At 44.4% G+C, this 26,655-nt stretch overlaps 1 protein-coding gene across 2 annotated transcripts in view; it reads right to left on the bottom strand.

Annotated features, from left to right (window-relative positions):
• Positions 1-1,340: 1,340 nt before the first annotated feature.
• Lifr (LIF receptor subunit alpha) overlaps positions 1,341-26,655 on the bottom strand; it is a 101,125-nt gene continuing 75,810 nt past the window's right edge. For both annotated transcript variants that reach the window (XM_041631034.1, XM_041631033.1), the window contains exons 6-20: positions 25,054-25,228; positions 22,745-22,999; positions 19,800-19,929; positions 19,259-19,428; positions 17,262-17,407; positions 15,256-15,418; positions 14,875-14,945; positions 13,800-14,013; positions 11,077-11,256; positions 8,198-8,299; positions 7,470-7,637; positions 5,628-5,789; positions 4,513-4,606; positions 3,215-3,293; positions 1,341-2,833 (exon numbers count right to left, since the gene is read on the bottom strand). In XM_041631034.1, coding sequence (XP_041486968.1) covers positions 2,210-2,833; positions 3,215-3,293; positions 4,513-4,606; positions 5,628-5,789; positions 7,470-7,637; positions 8,198-8,299; positions 11,077-11,256; positions 13,800-14,013; positions 14,875-14,945; positions 15,256-15,418; positions 17,262-17,407; positions 19,259-19,428; positions 19,800-19,929; positions 22,745-22,999; positions 25,054-25,228 — 2,733 coding nt within the window. In that variant the 3' untranslated portion in view covers positions 1,341-2,209. The remainder of the gene's footprint in view (positions 2,834-3,214; positions 3,294-4,512; positions 4,607-5,627; positions 5,790-7,469; positions 7,638-8,197; positions 8,300-11,076; positions 11,257-13,799; positions 14,014-14,874; positions 14,946-15,255; positions 15,419-17,261; positions 17,408-19,258; positions 19,429-19,799; positions 19,930-22,744; positions 23,000-25,053; positions 25,229-26,655) is intronic.

Raw genomic sequence — 26,655 nt, forward strand, 5'->3', positions numbered from 1 at the left:
GAGGAGGCAGCGTGGCAGGGGAGGTGGCAGCCAGGGCTCAGAGCGGCTGGGTGGAGCATCAAGAAAGGACCCAGAGCCGGGCGGTGGTGGCGCACGCCTTTAATCCCAGCACTCGGGAGGCAGAGGCAGGCGGATCTCTGTGAGTTCGAGGCCAGCCTGGTCTACAAGAGCTAGTTCCAGGACAGAACCAAAAGCTACGGAGAAACCCTGTCTCGAAAAATAAAAAAAAAAAAAAAAAAAAGAAAGGACCCAGAGAGGGAAGGCACAAGGAACAAATTAAACTGTTTGGCGATGACTCTAGCTTGGAATATTTTTTATTACTGAAAATTTCTAAGAGTTATTATCTACCTTTTATTTATTATATAAATGCATAACTAATTGATTTCACTCCACAAACCATCATATCACGAAGCTCCAAAATGTAGCTGCAACCTGGGGTTAAAAACAGGATCATGCACTCATTATCTGATTTTATCCCTTGTCATTCTGCATTTTTTTCCACATGACTTTTTAAAAGAGAAAATATGAGACCAGGCATGGTGGCGCACACCTTTAATCCCAGCGCTCAGGAAGCAGAGGCAGGTGGATCTCTGTGAGTTTGGGGCCAGCCTGGTCTACACAGTGAGTTCTTGGACAGCTGGAGCTACATAATGAGACTCTGTCTCAAAAAAGGAAGGAAGGAAGGAAGGAAGGAAGGAAGGAAGGAAGAAAGGAAGGAAGGAGTAAAAGTAAAAAGAGATTAAGAACTAAAAAAACCAATACACTATCTGCACAGTTTGGGGGACTTCAGATGATACAGAACAAACGCCTACTCAGGTGTTTCAAACTCACATACTTACACACTTGACAATAAAGGGCAGAGCAAACACAAACACACAGCATACACTTAGGTTTTTACTCTGCTTTTCTGAGACCCTCATTCACTGTACACATTGCTGATGAGAAACCAGGATAGATGGAGGGTGCTGTGCTCAGACCCGGCTCTTCACAGCTCACAGGGCAACCACAGCCACGACCCAGCAATTCCGTAAGCGTTACGACTTCTATTAAAGTCACCATTTACTAGCTGCTCTGGGGAGAAAGGATCTCCCTTTAGGTTTAGGCTTACGGATGTGAAGATTGGGTCTAAGAGGCTGGACCACTAATTGCCTGAAGGAGGAGGGGCTGGGGCTCGTGAGCAGGAGAAAGCTACCGAGAGACCCCAAAGATCATCATTCGCTACTGGTCAGGTGGACGGCAAACCTTCTCAGGGGAGCGGAGCCGTATCAGAGCTTGGGGTCAGCATGCACCAGTAGTTAGCTCTTAGTAGTCATCTTACATAGTAACTCATCACAACTATGTACTGGTGAATAACGCTGACTTTGTTCTTACAAAGCAGACACCATAACACAAAACAAAAATGCAGAGAAAATCTGGAGCTAGTTCTAGAAATTTCCAACATGAGGACAATGGGCTGCCCAACGGAAGCCAGCGTGCCAGCCACGTGACAGGAAAAAGGTTTTCACACCCTGCTAAAGCAGGACAGTGTGATTCTGATTCTGGCTGGTCAGCGTCACACTTGTTTTTCCAAGTTTGTACCCCTGAGACAACTGTTTGGTAACCGTTATACAGTAGGCAGAGAAATCAGCACGCCCCGTCACCTGGCATACCCGACAGGCACAGACATCGGTACACTCTCCCAAGCAGAACACACCAGATAGCGGTTGCTGCATGAAAAACTAGACTCGCTTTTGTAAATGCTGAGGATAGAGGCATCGTAAAAGTTTTAAAATCTGTGTTTGGTTTTCCTCTAGACCGCAGTAAATGTCAGGCGAAGTAGCGTTATTTTGACTTGTCCATTTTTCTTCCTGGCCTGTAAATCCACTTGGAACTCCATAACATACAAAGACGAGAAAACCAGTAACAACAGACAGTTGTTGAGATTTGTTTTGCATATACGAACTAGGCAGAGTTAGTCGTTGAAATCCTTCTGGAGGATTCTTTGGCTCAATCAAAAACAGCTTCAAATCTTGAGTTTCTGTGGCTGAGGTTTCCGAGTCACTGGACTTGGGCTTTTAGGGTACATTAAAAGCGCATTCTCGCTTCTAGTGTCACTTGCCCGGAGGGAAGGTCTCTGGTTCTCCACCTTCGCTGAGTCCCTCCAGGAATGAATGCCCCAGCTACTGCTGGGATGTTGAGATGGCAGACTGCATGGGCAAAGGGTGCCGGGTTAGTCGTTTGGTTTGTTCTGGAAAAAGTTTGTGAAGGACCACCCGCCTCCGTTAGATTTAGGGGAGTCATCATCTTTAGGAGGAATCAAAAACTGCCTGGAATTGATGGAGCATGGACTTCCAAAAGAGACAATTTCACTGTTGCTGTCTGTGGACCTTGGGGAATCCGGAGAGACCAAATTCCAAGTATTCACACTGGCCTGAGGTCTGTAGCCTGCAGCCTTATCGGCTTCGTCTTCCGCAGCTGTGTCCTCCACAGCAGAGTTAATGGGGAGGCGCATCTGCGGCTTATAGCCGGCCACCACCGTGGGGTCACTGTCCTGCTCTTCCTCTGGCTTGGCCTGAGGCTGGTACATGGACTGAACATCGATGTACACGACCTGGGAAGTCCCTCCTGCTTCGTCTGCTGTGGGGTTCGCTATTTCCTCCTCGATGATGGGTGGGCAGTAAGATACAACCACGTGGTTCTCGGGGTCCGGCTCAGAGCTCTCAGCAGGACGCTCGGCCACGGGGGAGATTATTTCTGTATCTTCTATTTTAGGAACGATTGATCGAGATTCCAGAACTTCGACGTTATTTGGAGTACAGGGGTTCATTTCCAATGTTTTGAGAGCACTGCTTCCCTGGAAGTAAGTTAGGAACAGTGGTTAAGACAGTACTACACGCTTCAGCGGGGCTCCTCTGACAGAAAGACTTGTATTTTACTTTTTCCCCCTTCACATCTGTTTATAAACACTAGCCTCAGCAGTTCTGGAGTTCACATCCAGAGTAAAACTACTTCTCCCCGCCCCCCCCAGGTCAATATTTTCCTTACTTTTCATAGTGGTTAAAAAAAAAGTGTGGTATAAACACTGAAGATGACGAACTCTGGACACTCAACAGATGCTGAAGCATGCTACCTTCCTCATACTTCTTTCTCAGGCTGACATCACAAGCTCCTCACAAAAGACAGAAAGAAGGAGCCCTCGGGTCCCCAAATGCAAACACATGGAACGAAGGGTTACCTCGCAGAGGCTCTTCTGAAACTGTAAGGCTTTACAGTTCTCTGGGTTGGGAATATCAGGGTAGAACGTCTCCTTAATCCTTCAAAGAAAGAACGAATCAGGTTTAGTAACTATCATGCGGCAACCATGTAACAGAATGAAGAAGTCATTTGGCTTGGCTGGAGACTGTTTTGGTGACCACGCCAAAGGGCACCCGAGACACAGATGGAGGCTCTCGACCATGGGCCACTCGCTAGTGATCCGACACAGGGCTCCGGTGTGCACGCTGTGGGCCACAAGACGGACCATGTTCAAGCTACAAGACCTTATTGGGTCAAGGAAGTAAAAGTAAATAATTTACAGCGATGGCTGTGATCATGTCTCACTGCCAAGTTTTCACCGTAAACTGGATGAAGCAAGGGACCTGTCGGCTAAGCAGGCCTCTCCTCAGCACAGGGCCTAAACTGGCAGGGAAGCGCTCAGCTAAGGTGGGGAAGCGCAGTGAGCACTTGCATTTTTAAAGCATTAATTCTATTTTCAGTTTTTGTTTTGTTTTTATTCGTTTGTTTGCTTGTTTTTGGAGGTAGAGCCTTAGGGAGCCCAGGCTGGCCTGGAACTTGAGGTACTCCCCCTGCCTCAGCACTCTTAGCCCTGGGATTACAGCCATGAGTCACCTATACCAGATTAAAAAGATAACAGAAAGTATTAAAGGTGACGGGCATGAGAGACTGGGACACTGCCTGCTGAGCTAAAGAAAAATAAAAAGGCTAAAAACTTCAGATAAAAATTCGACATCAGGGAAAACGAGGTTTGCTCAACATCCTATATTCTCACACTTAGAACTACAAAGAACGCCATCATTTGGAGTTCCTGAAGACCAGAGACTATGCGGACCAGTTCCTTGCTTGCCTGGCCTTCTCTCACTGCACTGTGAAACTTTTGAAGCCCAGGCTGGCTTTCTCATGGAAGGGGCATTCACACGTGATACGTAAGGGAACAAAAGAACAATTCTAAAGGGTCATCAGGACCTGTGCCATCTTAATCATTAGGGTCCATCGAATCCTGCAGATAGCCACTGCCAATTTCTGTGTGAAAATATCTTTAAAGCCAATCTGCCATTACTATAAATTATTAGTAAAGACGGCGGGTGGGGGAGGAATGTGCCTTTTTACTCTACGAGTTCTTAGATATTTTCAATCAAATGTCATATTCTTACTTGATATTGAAGTCTGACTAAAAAGAGCATATTTGACCAATCTGCGCAACATGATGGATAATGAATCTGGCAAACAAATGGGTGAATGCAGACGTTCCATTACCATTCTCGCTTCCGATAGCACAGGATGCTTGTCACCACGCCAACAATGACAGCCACGGCCACTGGGATGAGGATGGCGATAATTAATCCCACAGCTGAAAGGAAGCAGTTATAAATATTGAAAATCACCTCTGGAAGAATAAACTTAAATTAGGATTAAGTGTTATTTGAAGAGACAGAAAAAAAAAAATCTAACCAATCCAGGGACACTGAGAAACAGCAGAATTGCTCAACCCTGTCATTGGTAACACAGGGCCAGATGTTTCTGGTGTGAGGAGGGGAGGGAAGGGCTGTCCTGGTCGCGGTGGGAGGCTTAGCCACATCCTGGTCTCTACCCAGGAGATGCCAGCAGCACTCCAGTTACCGTCAAAAACACCCCCAGGCACTGCCAAGGTGTCTTCGAGGGGGCAAAACCACCTCCCACCGAAACACAGCTTTAGTACACCACAGTGTCATGGCGCTGTACTTCAGACCTGGATGTGAACTCCATCCTGGCTGAGGGGAACACTCAAGTTGAACCAGAAGCTCTCCCATGACAGTAAGGGCTACTTGTTGAGTGCCATTTCAGACGTACAAAGTGTGGTGTTTTACTAACCTTTAATGAATGTTCCTTACACACTTCCCTAGACATATTAAAATCAAACTAGCTGGGGAAAATATTTAAACTGAACTTAGAAAAAAAATCCACTATGCATTTACACTTCTAGATTTTGGGTGCTTCCCTAGATTAATTAATTTCTTATATATTCATTGGGAAATAGTTTGTTCAAACTGACAGGAAAACAAAACAAAAAGTCCTCTCGTGACTTTTAACACTCTCCCCATTCTGACATAAAAATACGAAGCCTTAAAGCAATGGTTCTCAACCTGAGGGTCGTGACCCCTCTGGCAAACTTCAATCTCCAAAACATATTTACATTATGATTTACAACAGTAGCAAAGTTATAGTTATGAGGTAGTAATGAAAATAATTTTATGGTTGGGGGGGTCACAGCACCAGGAAGGCTGAGAACCACTGCCTTAGGGCTCGGAACAAAGATGCCTGGGCAGCCCCCAGACGTTAGAGACAGTATCACTTCAATGGGGAAGGCATTTCTAGGGCATTGTGGAACTTACAGTTTTCCTTGGTCACCACAAACATGCTCTTCTCTGGACCCAGCCCTCCATGCGTGTAGGCTCGCAGGACCAGGTGGTAGCTGGTTTTCCCCTGAAGATCAGCAATCCTCAGCGTCTTCTGGGATATGTCAGTGATATTCTTCAGCTTGATGTCAGAATGACCTAAAGCGAAGAATAGTCTCACTCATTCTAAGGTCACTTTAAACACTCGGACATGCAACCAGGCACCCTTTGGAAAACAAGTCTGACTTCTGGCCACACCCAGACAAGGATCTGGGGCCACCTTCCGTTCTATTCCTGCCAGCCACACCATCTAAACTCTTTAAACTCAGGCTTCTCTGACTCTGCAAGGGAACAGCATGGCTTGGCTCCCAGCGACAGTCAAGTTTCCAGGCGTCTTCTTTAGAACAATGCCTGGCATAGGGCGGGCAACCCGTGAAAGTCACTTCAGAGAAAGCCCTGAAACTCAAAGGCACTCAACACAGGCCCTTAGGAAGCAGTGGCAGAGACTGGGCAGGGCAAAGGTGAAGGGCAGTAGACATGACCTCAGTCCTTAGGAAAGGACGCACATGGTGGGAATTCTCAACAATAGGATGCTATGAGGATGCTTTGGGATCACTTCAAAGGGAAGGGTGAAGATTGGTTAACTGTTTCATTCATGAAAGTCGCGACCAAAATAATGTAAGGCGAGAGCTGAAACAGCCAAGCAGTAATAAACAGTGACTGATGAAACGAACCAGGTCCTTCTGGCCCCTTGCCTCCACGGCCACCTAGAAATCAGGGAGCCTTTCTGTAAGAGTTCACCTGGATTTCACAACAGCAAGCTTAGGTAACCAGCTCTTAGCCTATGTTTGTTCAGAAAGGATGGAGGAGGTTTAGCTCCTTTAGACTCACTATCCTTGCCTGTCCCCTACCACATTCACAGAAAAGCATCACCATATTGGGTGAGGGAATTCAATGCTCACATTGCTACAATCACAGAAGATTGGTCATTGATTTTTTTTTAAAAAGCTACTTGGTATATTTGCATTTTTCTTTCCTATTGTAATTGCTTTCTGCCCTTCTTTTGCTTAATTGTTTTAAAATTTCTATGTGCTAATTTCTCAGTTCTTCCCATACGCTTCAGCGAATCCTCAGTACATTTTCCATGTATGGAAGTAACCAACCCTCAGGCTCCCACTTCCTCCTGATGGGGGCTGCTCTTCTAGCCCCTGTGGCATATGCTGCCCTCTCCACTGACCCTACCCCACTTCCCAGCTCCTTTCTGCAAGTTCCTCCTTCTCTTCCAGTCAGTGAAGCAGTCTTCCTTCTAGCAGATTCCAGAGAAAGGCAGTACAGGGGAAGGAAACACTCGCAGCCTTGTATGCCTAGAGAACCTTGGTCCTACCCTGCTACTGTCTGACAGAGAGGCTGGCTGCAGAATTTTAGGCTAAGAATAGCAGTCACCCAGCGTTTTGAAGACATTTCTGGAGTATCTTCCAGTACCCATTGACAGGCAAGTCTGCCACCATTTTGATTCCTGATTATAACTAGGGCTCGGAACCCCTTCTTTGTATTCATGGTTTTTCTTTTCTGCCTCTTTTGTTATTAAATACAAAACCACATTTTAAAAAATGAATAATATCCTATGGTATAGAATATGCCACACTAGCAAGAAGTGGACACCCTTCTGTGGGACTCACAAGGAAAGGATTCACAGTAAGTGATTCTGACTTTTGAAGAATTTACATGCCATTTATTGTACACCTTCCCAGACAGCCTTGGGAACGGTTATTTAGCTATGCATTAGACTTTTCTCTTCATGTGTATTTTAGCACTGTAACCGATGCCGCATTAACTCACCCGTCTCGAAACTCCTTGTCTTAGGTGTATCTCGCTCTCCTTTCTGAAAGTAAAATAAATACCCTCTTAAAAAGCCGCGGAGCTCTTCCACAGGGATGTCTTCCCATTTTACTAAGATCGAATCTGCAGAAGTATCTTCCACAGTAAAATTCGGTGCCACAATTGGAGCTGTCAAAACAAGAAACCACTTGCTGAAGGGTGGGGCACCAGCAGCTTTTGAGGGGGCTGACTTCAGAGACGGCGAACCGTGGCACTAAACTGTATTCTCTACTCCGTCATGAACCCCGCAGGCAATGGGCCAACACTTCCACACTGATGACCAGCGGAGCTCAGGAAGGAATCATAGCCTTGACACACATCCAGGGATAACCTGTGCCACATCTTTAAGTGACCACTCGAACAGACTTCATGCTTAGCCCCCCTTTTTATTTAGTCCTGGATACATTCCCAAGTTTAAGTGTCTATAAACACAAAGCAAGTATTTTTGACAGCCTTGATTTAGCTTTCTCAATGCCAATACTGAAACTGTGAAATAAACAAGTATATTTTTATTGGAGAATAAGTGATTAAAAAATTTAAATTTAAATTTGTGACAGACATTATTTTATCTTCCTTGATCTAAACAACTAAATCAATATATTTTGGAGACTAACTCTTGCTATTTTCCTATTCATAATTTCTCATGTTATCCAAACTTTAAAAAAAAATAACTCATTGATTTAACTTACCTAATTCTTCTATGTATCCAATTATAGAACGCAACAATTGATATCCCTGATGAGTGCACCCATAGAGGTAAAAATTATATCTCACTCCTGGCTGAAATTGATCTGTAGGATGAACAAAATCAGTGAACACTCATAAGTTTATGTAGGTAAGCAAGAATATTTATTCTAGAAGCATAAAAATGGACAACATGATAAAATTTCCCAATCTAATTGCAAACAGGTTTACTGTGAAAACATATTGGTACTTTTTAAATAAAACTGGCAAACATTTAGGAGCATTAAGCAAAACTTGAACACCTTCACTTCTATAGTAATAAAAATCTTCGAGATCGTGAGATGACATTTCTTAGAAGAGAAAAAACTATGACTGAGGTTGACATCTTGTTCTTGCCTCCCAGATGCCACCCAGTCTGTTCACTACGCAACTTCGTGGTCACAAAGTACTAATGAATGATTCTGCTTTCCTCTGTGCAAGAAACAACATCTCTCCCCTAGTCCCAGAGCACTGAAAACTCCACTCCAGCTCAGAACCTCAGGGACAAAGGAACCAGGCAGGCCTTGGAAGTTTGTTTCTCCTCCTAACACTCACTGAGCAGGACTCGCAAGGAAGTATCTTTGGCTTTTTATTATTATTAATTGTTAGGTTAGCACACAGAGTAAGCCATCACGGCATCTTCACACGTTCATACTTACACCTGGGTCTCTTGCCCCGCCTTCCCTTGTGTGCACCCCACCCCACCCCTGCTAGTTTAGTCTCTTTCTTCAACCCATGAAGCACCTTTTAATGTCTCATCAGTTACACAACCCAACAGAGCATGCAAGACGTGAGAAACGCAGACATTCACAGAGCCACATGCCCAACATGGAGAAGCTGGCAAGCATGGGGAAGAAACACGGGCAGGCGCCAACCATGACTCTCATGGGAGATGTATGGGATCTTAAGTGAAGTACCAATCAAGAACACGAAGATCAGAACAAGCCCTCTAAGCGACCTTTGAAGAGGATGGTGAAAAACCATGAAGCAGCTCATCTTGGAAGAGGATAATGCTTTAATAACGTTCTAACAGTGCAGGAGCTATCAGCTCCTGTGTGGAGCAACCATTCCAGTGTGGTTAACGCAATGGCTCCTTAAACCTCATGCCCAAAGAACACCTGAATTCCACAGGTCACAGCGAGATGGTCAACCTCAAAATAACATGCTCTAAAACTGGTTTTTGTCTCTTTTTAACTTTTCTCCCATCACGATTTTTTCTCAAGTGTTTGCTCTGTGCTTCCAAGTACTAAGCAAATACTGATGGAAAGTCAACTCAGCCCAAGTGCATTCTATTGGGGGCCCTTCTTCATTGCAGCAAAGGTATACTTCAGGCTATGGTTTTATACTGCCTGTAAACCCATGCCTTGTTTTATGTTAAAATTACATGCTATCGATATGTCACTTAAAAGGGACTGGAGGGTGGCACAGATATCATGACAGAGAGTGGAGAGCTGAAGGAGAGGAAGCTGCATTAAGAGAAGAACCAGGGAAGGGCCTGGCCCAGAAGCTCAGTAGGGAATAAAAGCCGAGAGCCCCAGCCTTCTGAAGCGTTGAGTAGTCCTGCATTTGAATTCGGGTACCACTACACTTGTCCGAGTACTCTGTGCCTTTGTGTCCTCAGCCACTGCAGAGACCCTGCTCACACACAGCAGCACTTATTACAGTGGCTTCTCCCCATCCCGAGGGACCTCAATCACACCTTGCTCTCCCAGAAACACTGACCATGATGCCCCGTCCCAGGGCATCCCACTTATTCTGAAATCCCAGGAGGGAGAGGAGAGAGCAGAGGCTCAGTGTGAGGCTCAGTCAAGTCAGCCCCACATGAGAGGAATCGGGAACAGGTGCCGGGACGAGGAGGATGGAAGAACGGAGGGCGGCCAGAGGAGAAAGGAAGCACCTCGAAAGACAATCATGACTTCAGTCAACTGCAGAAGTGCCCAAGCAGAAGGGAAAATATCTGAACTCACATGTGGTTAATCAATGAGGGAATTCCCACCCTTTGACAGAGTTTCCAAACAATAAACAAGAAGAACCTGTCTTAGGGAGAGAAGCAACTAGGGACCTCTCACTCTCCAGCTTGCTTCCCCAACAGATGAGGAAGGACCAGGAGCTGGTGATTCAAGAAGGATCATGACCTACAGACCCAAAACTGGCCCAAGAGAACCCCAAAGGTGTAGGCACACACTGGTTCAGCAGAAGGCACGGCAGTACCAAGGAGGGAGGCCTCTGCTTCCAAAGGAGAGCGGGGTTAGTCTGTGGGGTCCAAGCCTCCGTGGGTGCCACACTTCTCAGGCTGTACCTATCATGAAGGGTTGATTGTGGCAGCAAGGCCGCAGTGACCCGGGTCCTGGACAATATAAGGCAAAAAAGGGCACTGACTATGTCGTCTCCTTTCTTTGGTGGTGTTTTCTGTGCTGCTTCATACTTGACCTAACTGTTCTTCCTACTAAAGTCTATTTTATCAATACACGGCCATTTATTCCCTTATCTGCTACTTAGCTATAATTTTCAGATTACAAACAATGCTATCAAGAGCACTTTCGGAGCTGGGTGTGGTGGAGCACACTTTAAATTTCAGCAGCGGGTGAATCTCCGAATTTGAGGCCCTACCTCAAAACACAAAAACAGATGCAGATATACACTCCTCTTTGATGACATCTCTGAGTAAATCCCTGGACAAGGAAAACCCACCTCCAAGGGTTAGTCTTTCCCAGAGACACGCCACAAGCCACACTGAATTAGGATAAATGAGGTCATGCCTGCCGACAGTATCCAGTCACATCTGTGTGGCTTTTAAACCTCCCCTCCCCCCCGAAGGCCTGGGAGAGCCATGAGTTCTTCTTACCAGATTCTATTACAGCCTCGGTGCTGTTTGAAGGAACCTTTATCCAGTCCATGAGGCAGGGCTCAGAACGAGATGAGTTGCACCATTTAATGACGTAGTCACAGGTCATGTTGGGGTCAGAATGCCAGGTGAGGAAGATCCTCTTTCCCATTCCAACAGCTTGTTCTACTATGACGCCATCTTCAGCAAGGTAAGAGAGACATTTTATCGGCAGTCAGAGAAATACCAAAGGGCAAGTCTTAAGAAAATGGACGGTAGTTATAAAAATTATTTCACTGTAGATAATTCTAAAATAGTAGTTGAACTAGATGTCAATATTTAGCAAAGAAGTGTTGTAGTATTAACCTTATTGGAATAACGATAGCATTTACCTTTATCCAGAAAATTAATGACACAGAAGTTGAGGAGAGAAACTGAAAAGCTTCTAGAATCAGGTAGACGCACACTAGGGGCTAGGCTGGCACGGGGAGGAGGACCACAGCATGACCATGTGGGGTGAGAGAAGGAGGCAGGGGGCTGGGGAAGGGCCAGGGGACAATTAACTCTTGCTCTCACCGTCCACAGTGAGCAGAGCTCTATGGGAAAAGGAGCCGCACAGAGGAGGCAGACGGAGCACCCGGAAATGAAGAGCTGGCCATCTGCTTTCCAGGACTCACGCACCCCAACCCAAACACGGGGCTGAGGGAACCATCTAGGGGCAGCACAGAGGGTGGAGAATGGCTGAAGCAGCAGAGTTTGAGGTGGGATGACTCGTGTGGGCAGAAGCATTCCCAGAGACCATGAGATGCTGGGGTGTGGAGTGTGTGTGCACACACTGGGGAGCAAGGGTAGATCTGTGGTTGTGGGAGGATTACCTTACTTTCTGCTAGACCTGGGCCTAAGGGATAAGTGAGGAGGGAGGTGAGGTGTGAGGGACCAGAGTAGAGGGCAGCACAGTTAGGGCCAAGAAAGGGGAATGGGTTCTTACAGGGACACGAAAAGAGAATGACTGCTCCAACTCATTTATATGTAAGGGTCTGGTTAAAGAACAAAACAAACAAACAAAACAACCCCATATAGAGAAAGGATTTTCAAATAAATTTGCGCTCATAAAGCAGCTACTCGTCCGGACGTCAGACTGCTTTCGGGCTCAATGTACCTACAAAGCCACGGTGCAAATGTGAGCTGAGGCTGTGTAGCCTCTGACTCTGGGAGTGAGAACCACGGGCTGCTGATGTCAGTGTGTGAGCTGTGACACAGTTAGATCTGAAACCACCTTCTCAAAGACACACAGAATAGGCAGGGTCAGAAAGCTCCAGTTAGAGACAACACAGTAATTAAAGAGATACAACTGCCGTCTTTAAAATGCCCAGGTCCAAGTGAGGGCTCGCTGGACGCCTTGCTGAGCCCTGCGCCTGCACGTGCCATGCCATCTGCCATGCCCTCCACTGCCTAGGTTTCGGGCTGTGCTGTGGCCTGGGTGTGGCCAAGTCTTTGAAACGACCCTGCTAAACCTTCCTGCTTCATAATTCTCTGTGATCCCCGCCTGGGACAAGTCAATGAACCAGGCCAGTGCCAAGAAACCACCACAAGCGAGCGCTGAGAGACATGCGGGGGAAACCCAACCAGACTGTTTTTCTTTCTGTTCAGAGTGGGCCCATAAAAAGCTGTTCTCATACTGGGGAAGGACAGCAAATGAACTCAGGAAGTAACTGGAAGAAGAGGTGGAAGTGGCCATTTAAAACTCATGACTCAGAAAGCCGTCTAGCTTTGGGGGAAGAGGAAAGGCTAGCAGGTGGTGGGGGTGGGGAATTAGTGAAGGGCACCAGAGGTAAAGATGGTTCAAGTAAGTTATGTACGGATGTGTGGAAATAGCAAGCTTTGTGCTCTTAGTATATTCTTAAAAAAAAAAAAAAGTGCATGTGAAAACCAAGAGGGATTGTGGTGAGTCACTGGCAATCTGTGGCAATTTAGAGGCAAACACTGACATTTTAAAATTCCATCTGCTGGATTTTTTGGTTTTCAAAACCCTTACTAATGAAGCTTTCTTATCAATATGGAGAATTTCTATGTTGGGTTTGGAGCTGGACAATCAGGAGTTCAAGGTCATCCTTTGCTTCACAGCAAGTTCCAGGCCAGCCTGGACTATACAAGACCTTAGCTAAAAAGACAATTATAAACAATGACAACAAAAAAACACACTCAAGGAGAAAAAAAATTATCAATGACCACAAAGCTGCCAATTAAAACAAGTGCCTTTTTCTGCACAATGGGCTGCAAAAAAGGACAGACAACAGAAACCCTTAGACTTGGAAAGAGAGTTTTTAAAAGGTCTTTGACCAGTTTAAAGTATTGCCTCCCAAGATTGCTGCCCACGACCAGAACTCCTCATACTCTGTGACAAGCTAACTAGATACAGTAATTATTATCTTTCACACGTTTACAGGCTTCCAGTCAATACTGAGGATACCCAGGAGGCTGAGGCAGGAGACTCAAGTCTGGCCTGGTTACCTAGTGTGTTCGAAGCTAGCCTGGACCACATAGCAAAATCTTGTCTCAAAACAAAACAAAAAACTACTACCGACTGCAGCCCTCAGTGAGCAGCAGCGGACACTCCTGTACTTGGTCCTCTGTGTGTATAGACAGACATGCTGTCGCATGGGAGGAGCAGGCTCATGAGGGGAGCTGGCAGCACCCACGGTTTCTACTTCCATCCGCTCCTGTACGTTCTCCCGAGCACTCACCGTTCGGGATTTCCATACTGGCTATTTTAGAAGGTGGCGATGGGCCAGCAGAATTCTTTGCCACCACACTGATGATGTAGTCGTTTTTATCCAGCTGCATCTCTGCTCTGTGTTGAGGATCGAGGATCTCAGAAAGGGACTGGGTCTCCTCATTTGATGAGCACGATACATTATAGGAAAGAATCTTTCCATTAGCTTCACTAATGGGCAAGGGCTACAGCAAACGGAAGAACAAATTCTCTCATTAGAGCTTGCAAAAGGGTACAAGGCTTGGGCAAGGTCATCAGGCCTAAACTGGGCTAAGTTCCCAATAAAAAGTGAAAATAGACTATGAAGCTATCAGGAGTGTGAAACTTGAATTTTAAAATTCACTGATGCCATGTTTTTTTTTTTTTAAGGCATGAAAAGGTAAAAAAGAAGCACACTTTTTAAGTACCGAAAATCCACAGAAATGTAAACATTAATATAAAACTGTTCAATTTTTATAATTTCCAGAAGCAAAAATGAAAGACATGGCCCGAAGGACTGAGCCACTAGGGGAAACACAGCAGTCTGGCATGGTGTTCTAGCACATGTATTCTTTCCTCCTTTTATATATTACATGACTGCTACAAAATCACTAGAAAAAATACAAAAATTGAAGGAAAGGGTGGCAAGATGGCTTAGCAGCTAAGGGTGACTGCCGCCCAGCCTGAAGATCTAAGCTTAATCCCTAGGACCCACACAGTAGAAGAAAGAATCCCCACAAGTTTTCCTATGAGCTCTTCACATGCGTGGTGTTATGGGCCTCACAACTATGGGCTCGAGACTGAGGCAAGAGACCCTCTCAACGCTTGGGGAATCAGGAGTGATGGGAAATGCGGGCTTGGAAGACGGCAAACTTAACCAGTCTGGGAAGCCTGGGCTCCTTGTATAGATTTCAGTGACTTTGTATTTCATGGACCATTTACCAGTACAGTTGAATACTACGTAAGCAAGTACAATTGAAAGTATCCACAAAAACCGAGTTACCATTTGTACATTAAGCATTTAAATAAAAAAAAATTAAGCATCCAAGGAAACCATAAATATTTACCTTCCAATAAATAATTAAGTTTTTTCCATCGGAGCTCCACTCTCTCCAAGTATCTGGTCCCCTTAAAGGAGCTAAGAAAGAGATTTTCGCATGAGAATTTGAAGACACAGACTGCAAGGCAGTGGACAGTATCAGCGACTAAAATGGGGTGCTTGGACTTCACTCTAGGGTATCTAGAATTATCCATAAGATGTGGCTTCCATTTCTAAAGCAATGCAACCGAGAAGCACTAGATGAAGCTAAGCTCTCAACTTCTACAGAACACAAGGGCTCAGAGAATGGGATGAAAGCATCCTCATAGTCATGTGACTGCCGCCGGGTACCTCTCTTGTATCCTCCCTGCACCCCGTTAGTGATTAGCCGCACCATCACGTAACTTACTGGCTTCTGAGGTCAAATGTCTCTTTTCATTGCTCCACCTGCTCCACTTCCAGAAGGTTTCAGTAGAACAACGAACCCGAAAAGTGTACACAGTGTATGGATTTAATCTGTCCACAGCCAAAAGGTAGCTTGAATCCTCGGCTCCTTTGATTGTGGCACTCCGCTATTTGAAAAGAAGTAAATATATTTGGGTGCTAATGTGTATATGCCATGCGTGTATGGATATATAATATGTCCATGTGCATTATACTGTTGATATTAAATCAGTCTACACTTGTGATATAAACCAACTGAACATCACACCTGTTTGTAGTTAGAACAGAGTTCAGTGTTTTAATTCTCACGAAATACTACAACAATAGAATTATGTTCCATAGTGAATGAAAATGAGGACATGACCGACCGCTCCTAGGTATGGTTGAAGAGAAGGTTTTTATATTGGAGATATGAGGGGAGCACAGCCAGACTGAATAGACCAGCCATGGGGTTGGGAGATGAAAGAGAAAGAGAAGAGAGAGGGAACAAATCACACAGGAGCTCAGAGAGCATGGAGCCAAAACAGCTGGGTTGCATAGGAACAAGAGAAGCTTATGGCTGGGTCATAAGGAATAAGAGAAGGTGGGGAAGCTCAGGGGCTGGAGAGGCTTAGGGTAGCAGGTGGGGTATGCCCACCAGAGTGACTCTGTAACAGACACTTGTGAGTGAGGCCTGAGTGAGCCTAGAGGCTAGTATAGACCTGGATATGCTAATGGCTTCACAGACATACATTAATGGGGGAGCCGTATGTCTGTTTCTCCAGAGACAAAGAGAATGACTCTCTTTTAGCAAGCAGAAACTATCTCCTTAAATGCCAGTCTTTGCAGAAAGGAATTTCTTGGGACCTAACCAACACATAGCAGCCAATAAAATACTGGAATGCATATTTAATTTAATTATTGAATCTAAATAATAATTGTCAGTTAAATTATATAGCTATTATTGTGATAATCAGTTACAGTTAATAGCTAGTGATTATTAACTTTAACACAATTTGGCAATAAGAGACGAGCTTGGGGATGAAGACATATTCCACGGATAATGAAAATCACCCTGGCAGCAAATGGTACAATTTATGCGTGCATCTATGTCACGTAGGGCCTCTAGTATGGCACTGAATATTTAGAAAAAGACAAAAAAATGAAAATAAATAACATTAAAGTGAAGCAATTTTACACAAATTTGAGGATGAATGTGCCAGGAAAATATCTGAATTCTCAGCTGCCTTTTACAAAGTGGCTTTGCAGGTCATGCTGTGCACTTCTGAATGCTTTTACCGAAACCAGTGAATTTCCAAAGTAATGTTCAACGACTATACCATTTATTTCACAGTTACCACAAATTACAAAAGGGTACAGTGTAAGTCAATCCAATTATTTCAATGTATTAAAAAGTCCTCTTCTGACTTATAATTACCAATTAAAACTTGCTTCCACTGATACACTTAATAATTTTTTTTAATATTTATTTATTTATTTTATTATGTATACAATATTCTGTCTGTGTGTATGCCTTCAGGCTAGAAGAGGGCACCAGATCTCATTACAGATGGTTGTAAGCCACCATGTGGTTGCCGGGAATTGAACTCAGGACCTTTGGAAGAGCAGGCAATGCTCTTAACCACTGAGCCATCTCTCCAGGCCTACACTTAATAATTTAAAATTCTCTTCTACTCTCCTGTGCCACTCAGTCAAAGGCGACATACAGTCAAAGCTAATTCTTAATCACCCAGTTACACGCGAGTATTACAGACTAAGCCTGACGGAATTCTGAACAGCTAAAGTTGAAGTTCTATTCTTTACTGTCCAGTTTTATAATTGTTTCAAGTGCAAATTACAATGCTGCCATTACATTTGTATATAAAGTCTTTTTTGATTTATGAATCCCTGTAATACAGTTTGCTTAGCTGTTTTTGAATAATTTTATTCATAATAACCAAAAGAAAAAGTTTATAGGAGAATCTTACTTACCACTTCTTGTTCTGAATTAGCTTTGCAAATTTCAACTTGACACAAGAGATTAATCGTTGCAAAATTTCCTGGCAAATGCCAGGAAAGGGTAACAACTGTTGAATTGATGTCCTTCACTTTCAATGAAACAGGCACATGAGGAGCAACTGGAAACAGGATTATAAAGATTAATACCTGTAAATGTTCAGGGTGAAACGGTCTGCCCTAGTCAGACAAACTAGAACCAAAGGATGAGTCTATGCGGTAGGGGAAGAACAGCAGAGAGGTACTATTAATGCCTAAACCAATACAGTCTGTGGGACCCAGAGACCTTATTTTTACTGTTACTATGCAACCAGTGCTCTCAGAGAACCAACTGCGCTCAAGGTTGTTCATCCAGTGCTGGGAAAGTTAGGCAGTAGAAGAGCCAAGTTTAAGAGGCTCGTAGTGTTCACAGAGGGTGACAAATACCAAGAGGTACTGACAGCCGTCTGTCCGAGGTATGTGTGCGGTGATGATGCAACTGACACAGGAATTCAGTGTGGTTCAGGATGGGGGGAGTCTTACAACGGCTGTGAACTCTGAGGTCAAAGGAAGAACCATACACAGGGTAAACCAGAAAACCAAACCAAACCAAACCACCACCACCAAAAACAAAAACGAAGGTGGACCAATGCAAGCAATACCTTCAGCTACAAAACGTAGCCTTTTAACTCTGGGATGAAACAGGAAATGATGACAGGATGGAATACTAGATAAAAAAGCAGGGACTGGAGGTGGCTCCGTGGTTAAGAGCACTTTACATTCTTCCCAAGGCCCTGATTTCTGTTTCCAGCACCACACCGCTGCCCACCGTGGGCAGCTCACAACTGCCTATAACTCCAGCTACAGGGGATCTGAGTCCCTCTTCTGGCCTCTGCAGGTACCTGCACATAGGCGGCACACACAGCATATACCTACCCCCATAAACAATACAAAATAAACATGCATTTGGAAAAATGCTACAAAAGTAGCAATGAGGCGCTGGGCCCTCCACCATCCACTCGTGGATGCAGCTCTTGTTCATAGCCCTTTCTTCTGCTAATCTCTGTGAGCTTTTTGGATGTGGATGAGCCTGGCAAGGGATGGCTCATTTGGGCTGACAATGGGACAAACCACAAAAAGACTACACACATCTTATTTCTGTTCTGAGCTGTGTATCATTATTGTCCCCCAAAATAAAAAAAAAATCATTGATATAGGAAGAAATTAGTAACTAAAAAACAATTTGGATGTCTCTTGGGGATATTATGCTAAGAAATGCCAGCATCAAATGGTTATACACGGTGCGTTTTTATTTAAAATACACTCACAATGACAAAATAGGGGATAAAGGACGGACAGCTGTTGCAATCTGACAGAGACAAAAAGACAGAGCGAGAGGGTGTATCTGTGTAAAGACACCGGTAACCACCATCACACTGAGATCCACACTGCCCACACAATGCAAAGGAACTCCTCATGGAAGTACTTCAGCACGTCTGAACACTCTCTAGTGAACGCACACAAAACTGAGCAAAAAGAATCATCTAGGTTAGCGGCCTAGAGAACGGTATGCACCAGTCACCTTCCTGTTCTTGTTGTCACCTCTGGGGAAAGACAGGAAGGTTCACAGAGTTGTAATTCATTATTTTTACAATAACTTTCTGCATCAAAAAAATATTTTAAAGTAAATGTTCTTAAGAACTGTCCAAGAAAATGTTCAGAAATCAAGAATGAGTAGACAAAGCTATGTATAATTTCGCTCTAAATGACTCAAATTTTTGTTTCAATTCAAAATAATCAGCAAATTTAAAGTTATTCATTTAAATGCTTTAAATTAAGATTCTTAAAAAAATAATTATAAAATTGAAAAAAAACGCTAAAGAAAATAACCAATAAACACTCATCCTTATAGCCACCTTTCATGAGTCCCAAGGCTTGTCATGTGTTATTTTTATTGTAGTGATTTTAGACCCTGGCTGGCAATAGCGGCTCACCTCTTTCAGTTACGTTGATAAGTATTACTGATTCTGCTCGTCCCAGTGGGTTGTGACCGGTCAGGGTGAAGTTATAGATTTCTTGGTCGGGAAGTATTTGGAAGGTTAAACGACAGCTTTCATTTGTAAGTGTTTCAAATCTTTTCAGTACGACGGATTTTCCCGAAATGCTGTCAGTCACAAAGAAAAATAATTTCAGGACAGTAAGATGTAAATATAGTGGAGGGAAAAACGGGCAGATTTTGATTAATTTTTATAAAAAGTTCAGTTCTAGACTAATCACAAACTCAAGGAAATGGTGTGTGATACAGAAAATAACCAGGCATAAGCCACTGCCTAGACTATCTGGGGCCCTTCTGTTTGCCTTCAGACAGAAGAGGCATGGCACTGCAACCACACAGGAGCCAGCTGCAGTCGGTCCAGTCACATGACCCCAACACAGCATGCTGGCTTGCATGGCAGCAATGTGCCAGACTCCCATGTCACTCAAGGGGTTCTTGCGAGGTTCCTGCCACCAGCACTCTTTCCCGGGGACCATTACCTTTCAGATAAAATGTAGTCTGTATTTCGTGGGCCCACCAGCCCTGTTGGCCTCCCCGGATTCCAGCTGCAAATAATCTCTTTGAAATCATGCGTCTCACAATTCAGTTTCTGAGGAACATCGGGTGGATCTGGAAGGAAAAGGAGAACAAAGTAGCTCCGTATCTTCTCCCCCAAACTGCAGTTTTACAGGCCGTTAAGTGAGATTTTGCATAACTCTCTTCAAATCATTTGCTGTTTACACGTTTCCTCCTTAGATGGTGCGGCAATTTTCTTATCACTGCTTCTGCAAGCTGTGTTGTTACAGCTCGCACTGCATCAGAAATAGGGGATTAAAACACTCTAGAGAGTGACTTGCAACTCAGCAAATTCCCAGCAGCAAGGTGAGAAATGAACTAAATTTCTTTTTCCTTAGACTCTACTTCAAAGTCTTCCCAGCTAAGCCACCAGAACCTACAGTCTGGAACCACTATCACGTCCCATCTATTTACACACTGGGATTGAGAAAGTTCTGTACATGGGTAAGATTCCTGGCAGATGCTCACAGAAACTATCTGCTCTGCCTTTACTTTGGGGCCGAGGAAAAAGAAAAAGGTCAGGTCTGGAGGAAGATGCAAAAGCCGTAGAGTAAAATCTAAAATCGCCATGGTCCGGCACCTTATTATAGAAACAGATCGCTATAATCATGGGTAACCAAACACAAAGAGACACTGGCCTATCCTAATGCTGTATTTATATAAATACTTTCACTTTCTGTGAAAGTTAAAAACCATTAATCTGCCTGTTGAAATACTCTGCAAAAGTAATTTTGTTTTTGAAGGAAGTGAAGTTTTCAAATGGTACCCAGTTGTCAACCAAAATACATTTTTTTCTATACTCCTCCTAGAGATCCCAGTAATGCTTCAATTTTTATTTATTAATATTGCATGTGGGCCATGGAGCATGTGTAGAGGTCAGAGGACAGCTGGGTGGAACTGCCTCTCCCCTTTCATCTTTATACGGTTCCAGGGATCCCAGTCAAGTCCCAGGACTGTGAGACGAGTGTCCTTGCTTGCTGAGATTTCAGAGGCTCCTCCCATGACATTTTAGCTAATACTGAGGTTGACTAGTGAACTAGACAATTAGATAAACAATGGTGTGCTTATTTTGAAAACTGTTTTAAACCTAAGGCCAAATTACCCACCATTTTATTAAAATTACAAGCTGAAAATCTGGACTACATTTATAGTGATGATTATATTAGTATATGAAGTATGCTTATTAATCTACTTAAAGTCCAAATAATAAGAACAAATAAAAAAGAAACAGGAATATGATAGGAAGTAAAAAAATGAGAAGACAATCTTTGAAATGTACTTATTTTCTTATCAAACAAATTAACTTTTAAAAGAATTAAATTGAAATTAGGTAAATCTAAATATAAATCCCCTATTTTTAATATACCAGCAAATATAAAATACAATTTTGAAAATATTGTTAAGTGGGGCCACGGTGGGACACACCTTTAATCCTACCCTCTAGTGAATGCAAGCTTATCTCTGTGAGTTCGAGGCCAGCCTGGACTACCTAGGAATTCCAGGGCAACTAGGGATACAGAATGAGACAATGTCTAAAAACAAATTAACATAAGAAAACACCAAGTAGCAAGGAATAAATGCAAGATATCAGAGAGCCTGTATTGCTAGAATAGTTCACTGATAGAGAAATCCCTAGAACAGACTAAAAAAACATAAAATCCACTCAAACTGTCTCACACACCTTTAATCATGAGACCCAGAGACAAAACTCAGAACTTACAAACTCACAGTAGCGAAAACAAGGGCATCGTGGCCACAGGTGGTGCCCGCCATAGGGGAGGAAGTAGAAAGTTCAACATCAAAACTAAAAGTCCTAAGCACATAATAATCTGAGGTCATGCCACAGAAGCTGCATGGCAGGCCTGCCGGCCACCGCAACATCGAGGCACATTTTAGGCTGCAGGAGCCGTCAATCGCCTTGACAGAGGTCTCCCTGAGCAAGGGCACCCACGCTGTAACAGAGGTCTCCCCGAGCAAGGGCACCCACACTATAACAGAGGTCTCCCCGAGCAAGGGAACCCACGCTATAACAGAGGTCTCCCCGAGCAAGGGCACCCACGCTATAACAGAGGTCTCCCCGAGCAAGGGCACCCACATTATAACAGAGGTCTCCCCGAGCAAGGGCACCCACGCTATAACAGAGGTCTCCCCGAGCAAGGGCACCCACGCTGTAACAGAGGTCTCCCCGAGCAAGGGCACCCACGCTATAGGCAGACAACATGAAGAATAAGACTTCTCAGCTGTCGTACTGCTGCCCTCAACTTTTTTTTCTTCCTTCCTTCCTTCCTTCCTTCCTTCCTTCTTTCCTTCCTTTCGTTTGTTTCTCGAGGCAAGGTTTCTCTGTAGCTTTGGAGCCTGTCCTGGCACTAGCTCTTGTAGACCAGGCTGGCCTCAAACTCACAGAGATCCGCCTGCCTCTGCCTCCCGAGTGCTGGGATTAAAGGCGTGTGCCACTGCCGCCCGGCAACTATGCTACTTTAAATGCTGGGAAAGATACAGTGTGCTATTAAAATCACTATAATATTTAAACCTGGGTACTTAAGAGTTTACATTAGTTAAGCGGGAAATTAATATGTATGAAATTATTAGGTGTATACTAAGGACTTTGAATCAACTATGACGTTAGGAATTTAAACTAAACCTTAGCTGCTAGATGTCTTAACCTTACTGTGAAACTCAGAACTGACAGCGGAATAGGTAATGAAGGAAATGAGTTCCAGGCTCCCATCCAAGCGTTCTAGAGCCTCTGTTTAGTATCTGCCATAATGACAAGGAAATAAGGAAAAAACAGAACCAGCTGGCGGAAAAGAAATTAAGGTTGGAAAGAGCATCACAGGCTAAGAGGAGCGAGGTAGCACGATATACTTACAGCCTGCAAAGACAACCGTCCCATACACATTATCTTCTGTTGTGAAAACCACATTTGTTCCACTGTTTTCAGAAACGGAAATGTTCTGGATACGGATCGCAACGTTTTCCCCATAAAGATGGATAAGGGGACGGAATGTCTTGCCAATCTGTCCTGACAGCACTTTTGTTGGACTGACACAACAAAATGTTATGTCTGAGCCTGCAAGAATCACTTTGTCTTGAGGAAAAACATTGGTCTCGGAATCAGGAGTCCCTAGAAAGAAACAAGAGGAATCGCAAACATGTCAGATGTCTTTTACACAAAACCACCTCCTTACGACATCACCTCCTAGGATGATTTTTATTTTCATTTACTTATTTACTTACTTATTTTTGTCTCTATTTTTATATGAATGTGATCATGGTATGTAGGTGTGTGCATACGTGGAGACTATGAGCTGACATAGGGCATCTTTCTCAATGTTTCTCCACTTTAGTTTCTGAGATGGGGCTCTCACTGAACCTGGACCTTACCAACCAGCTAAGCTAGACAGAAGAAAAAGCTCCGGCCATCTGCCAACACCCACCCTTGGAGAGCCAGGGCTGCAAATGTCACCATGCCCAGCTTTAAGGTAGGTACGGGGGCTTGGGGTCACAGAACCGCTTGAGTGGCAGGCACTTTACCAACAGAGCCCCTTATTTTTTATTATTTTGAAACAAGGTATTATTCTGTAGCCCGCATTGGCTTGGAATTCACCAGGAAGCCAAGGCTGACCCAAAGATTGCAGCAATCCTCCTGTCTCTGCTGAATGCCACCACACTTGACTCTTAAAATGAGCTTAAACTGGGCTGGAGAGATGGCTCAGAGGTTAAGAGCACTGGCTGCTCTTCCAGAGGTCCTGAGTTCAATTCCCAGCAACCACATGGTGGCTCATAACCATCTGCACTGAGATCTGGCGCCCTCCTCTGGTGTGCGGGCATACATGGAGGTAGAATGTTGTATACATAATAAATAAAGAAAGAAAGATGAGCTTAAACTAGTTCAGTAACACATACTGTGAAATACATGAAGATGTGAGATAATGCAGGTCTCTTGGGTTTCAAAGAAGTAAGAGACAGGCAAGAATTGAAACCGTGGCCTTATTTACTTATCCAGGGACAGAAACAGATCACAGGTCAATGTCAATGGTCATAGGTTAATGTTATATGCACAAAGAAAACACCTAGTTTATTTCTTGGAAACTAATCTGTGTTTTTGGAGCGGATTTACATCTCATGCGCCAACAGGTGGGAGGCACCCCACAGCCTAACTAGCAGCTGGTTCTTTAATCACAGCTCTGCAGGTTAAGGTCAGGGACCCCAGCTCCACACCTAACAGCTGATCTTTATACAATGGCCTCCGGTCACCTTTCTACCCCCCACTCTTCTCTGCCATCTGGCTTCTACCTCTACTGATCTACGGAAGTGGATCACTGGCTCCATGTTCGATCCAGGAACCACTCCTCATTCATCGTCCAAACTCATCCAAACTCCCTGTCTCTTGGGTTCTACCACACTGAACTTTCTGGGCCACTCGCAGCCCTTACTTAGGCCACAGGTCTTTCTTCAGTATTGTTGCAGACAGGAGAGCTCCTAAGTGTAATCTTGGCCTTCAGAACGTAAGCACTTCAGATCATATACACATCTGCGATCCCCGAAGGGGCATCTACAGCGCCACCCATGTCTCTGGATGCCAGACTGGCATTCCCACCTCACCACTCGGTGAGACTGCACTTTCCCAGCCAACCGGTTCTGATAGTTTGCTTCTGTGCCAACAGTCTCTCCAGCTATCCAAAATAACAGACGCTGTTGGCGCGGCTTCTTTCCATAAGCACCCACTCCCCAAATCAGATTCTGCTTCTCACATCCCGTCCCCCTTACTTCTGAACTTAACTGTCCTGAGTTATATTTACAGTCTCTTGCTCAACTGCCACAGATTCTCCTTATTTACCCAGCTGCTTCCGCTCCTTCCTTATCTGATGTTGCTCCGTGGAGTGTCCGCCTGCAGCGAACACCAAACATTTTCTAGACCTCATTTATGGTCACTGACGGCCCCGGCCCCCACTCGCCCTGCCAGCACTGTTCATCCACCTGTTGGAAGAGGTCTGTCTAACTGACAAACGGTTTTCAGCGCAGCTTTCTGCAGCCCGTTTCAGAGTTTAATCCCCAGTCTGGGGTGGCCGCTTTAGAAGACAGCTGCTGGGATTCGGAAAACCAAGAACAAACGCTAACACTTACTCTTAAGTAATCTACCTCACGAGGAACAAGGGTCTGTAATAGTAAGCTTACAAGAAATGTTCTTCAGGAAGCTCCAGGCACTCCACTTTTTAGAGCCGGAGAAACGGTGATGGTTGATGTACTGTCTGATCCCCACAGAGTGAGGAGCGCATTCCAGGGGCAGGTCGGAGGTCCAGCTCCACTGGTGAACTGTATCTCTACCATTCAGTGTCGTGTTGAAGGACGCCTAAAAATAAACACAAAGTTATGCTTCCAAATAGCGGTCCATTCTGCGTGTCTCCAGGATAAACAGCCAGGAAGAACCCCACAGAATATGCGCAGTCAGCCACAGAGCCATCTTATGAAGGCAAAGGGGCTGCACTTTTGTAAAGTGGCTTGCTTTCTCTAGAACAGTGGGTTCTCAACCTTCCTAATGCTGTGACCCTTTAATACAGTTCCTCGTGTTGTGGTGACCCTCGCCATAAAATTATTCTTGTGGCTACTTTATAATTATAATTGGCAACTGCAGTGAATTGCAATGTAAATATATGATAAGCAGGATATCTGGTAGGTGATCCCTGTGATAGCAAAGGGGTCACAATCCACAGGTTGAGAACCACTATTATAAAGTATTAACAAGAAAGTTAGGCCAACACAAACATTACTCAATTATGTTCCCTGATTGACATTAGGTCCTACTGAATTACCATACAGGTGTTGAGACTCGTCAAGGCCTTCAATGAAGCAACTTAAGAAATATGTTGCTATAGAAATGATTTCCATATTTTCATAGAGGAGAACCTGTATCTTGAAGAAACAAAGCCAAAGAGAGAGGGACCACACACGCGCGCGCGCGCACACACACACACACACACACACACACACACACACACGAGATCAAAAGGCAGGTGAGAAATAGGAAAAATAAGGCACCAGAAGACTAGTCTGAAGATCCATTTTCTCAAGAAGAAAGATTCCAAGAAAAAAGGAAAAAACTAGAATGGGAAACCAAAGAAATAAAACAAGTTCCTAGGGAAACAGACGAGACCGAGACTGTAGTGCTCAGTGCTCAGCAATGCAGATAAAGCTATAGACGCACGAGAAAAGAGGGAAGCAGAAAGACAAAGCAGAAAGGGCTCTCATCCTCCACTGGGGCAGTTGAAAACCACTGCTGGAAACCATAAAGAAATAGCTATGTAAGCACGTTATTTGCAAAAATGGAGCTAATTAACGGAAAGAATCGGCTAATGGAGTTAACAACGCAGATGTAATCCTAGAACTAGGAAGACAGAGGAAAACGTACTGCAAGCTACAGCAAAGCCCTGTCTCAATAGACAAATACAGGCAGGCCTGTTCCTAAGGAGAGACAAGCGGGAAATGGGAGGGTGGGCTGTATGGACTGCTGGGGCCTTCTTCTACCCATCCTCAGGCATGTGGGACATCTTCTGGGGCTGTGTACAGCATGTGCCTTAACTGAAACACTACTGCCTAGCATTCCTCTTGCCCTAGCATCCGCGTGACACCTGGCCGACTTATCACACCTGTTCTTCTGTCTTAGAATAAGAATAAAGTGAGTGTAAGTCATACAAAACCACTGAAATATTGAGTCGGGGGAGAAAGAAAAAGTAGTGTATATAATGGTATTTCAGGCTGGTAACCTAAAGCTTACTAATT

This window comes from Microtus oregoni, unplaced genomic scaffold, assembly GCF_018167655.1.
Source record: "Microtus oregoni isolate MIOR12 unplaced genomic scaffold, Mior012 000036F_ref0000092, whole genome shotgun sequence".
Taxonomy (NCBI): domain Eukaryota; kingdom Metazoa; phylum Chordata; class Mammalia; order Rodentia; family Cricetidae; genus Microtus; species Microtus oregoni.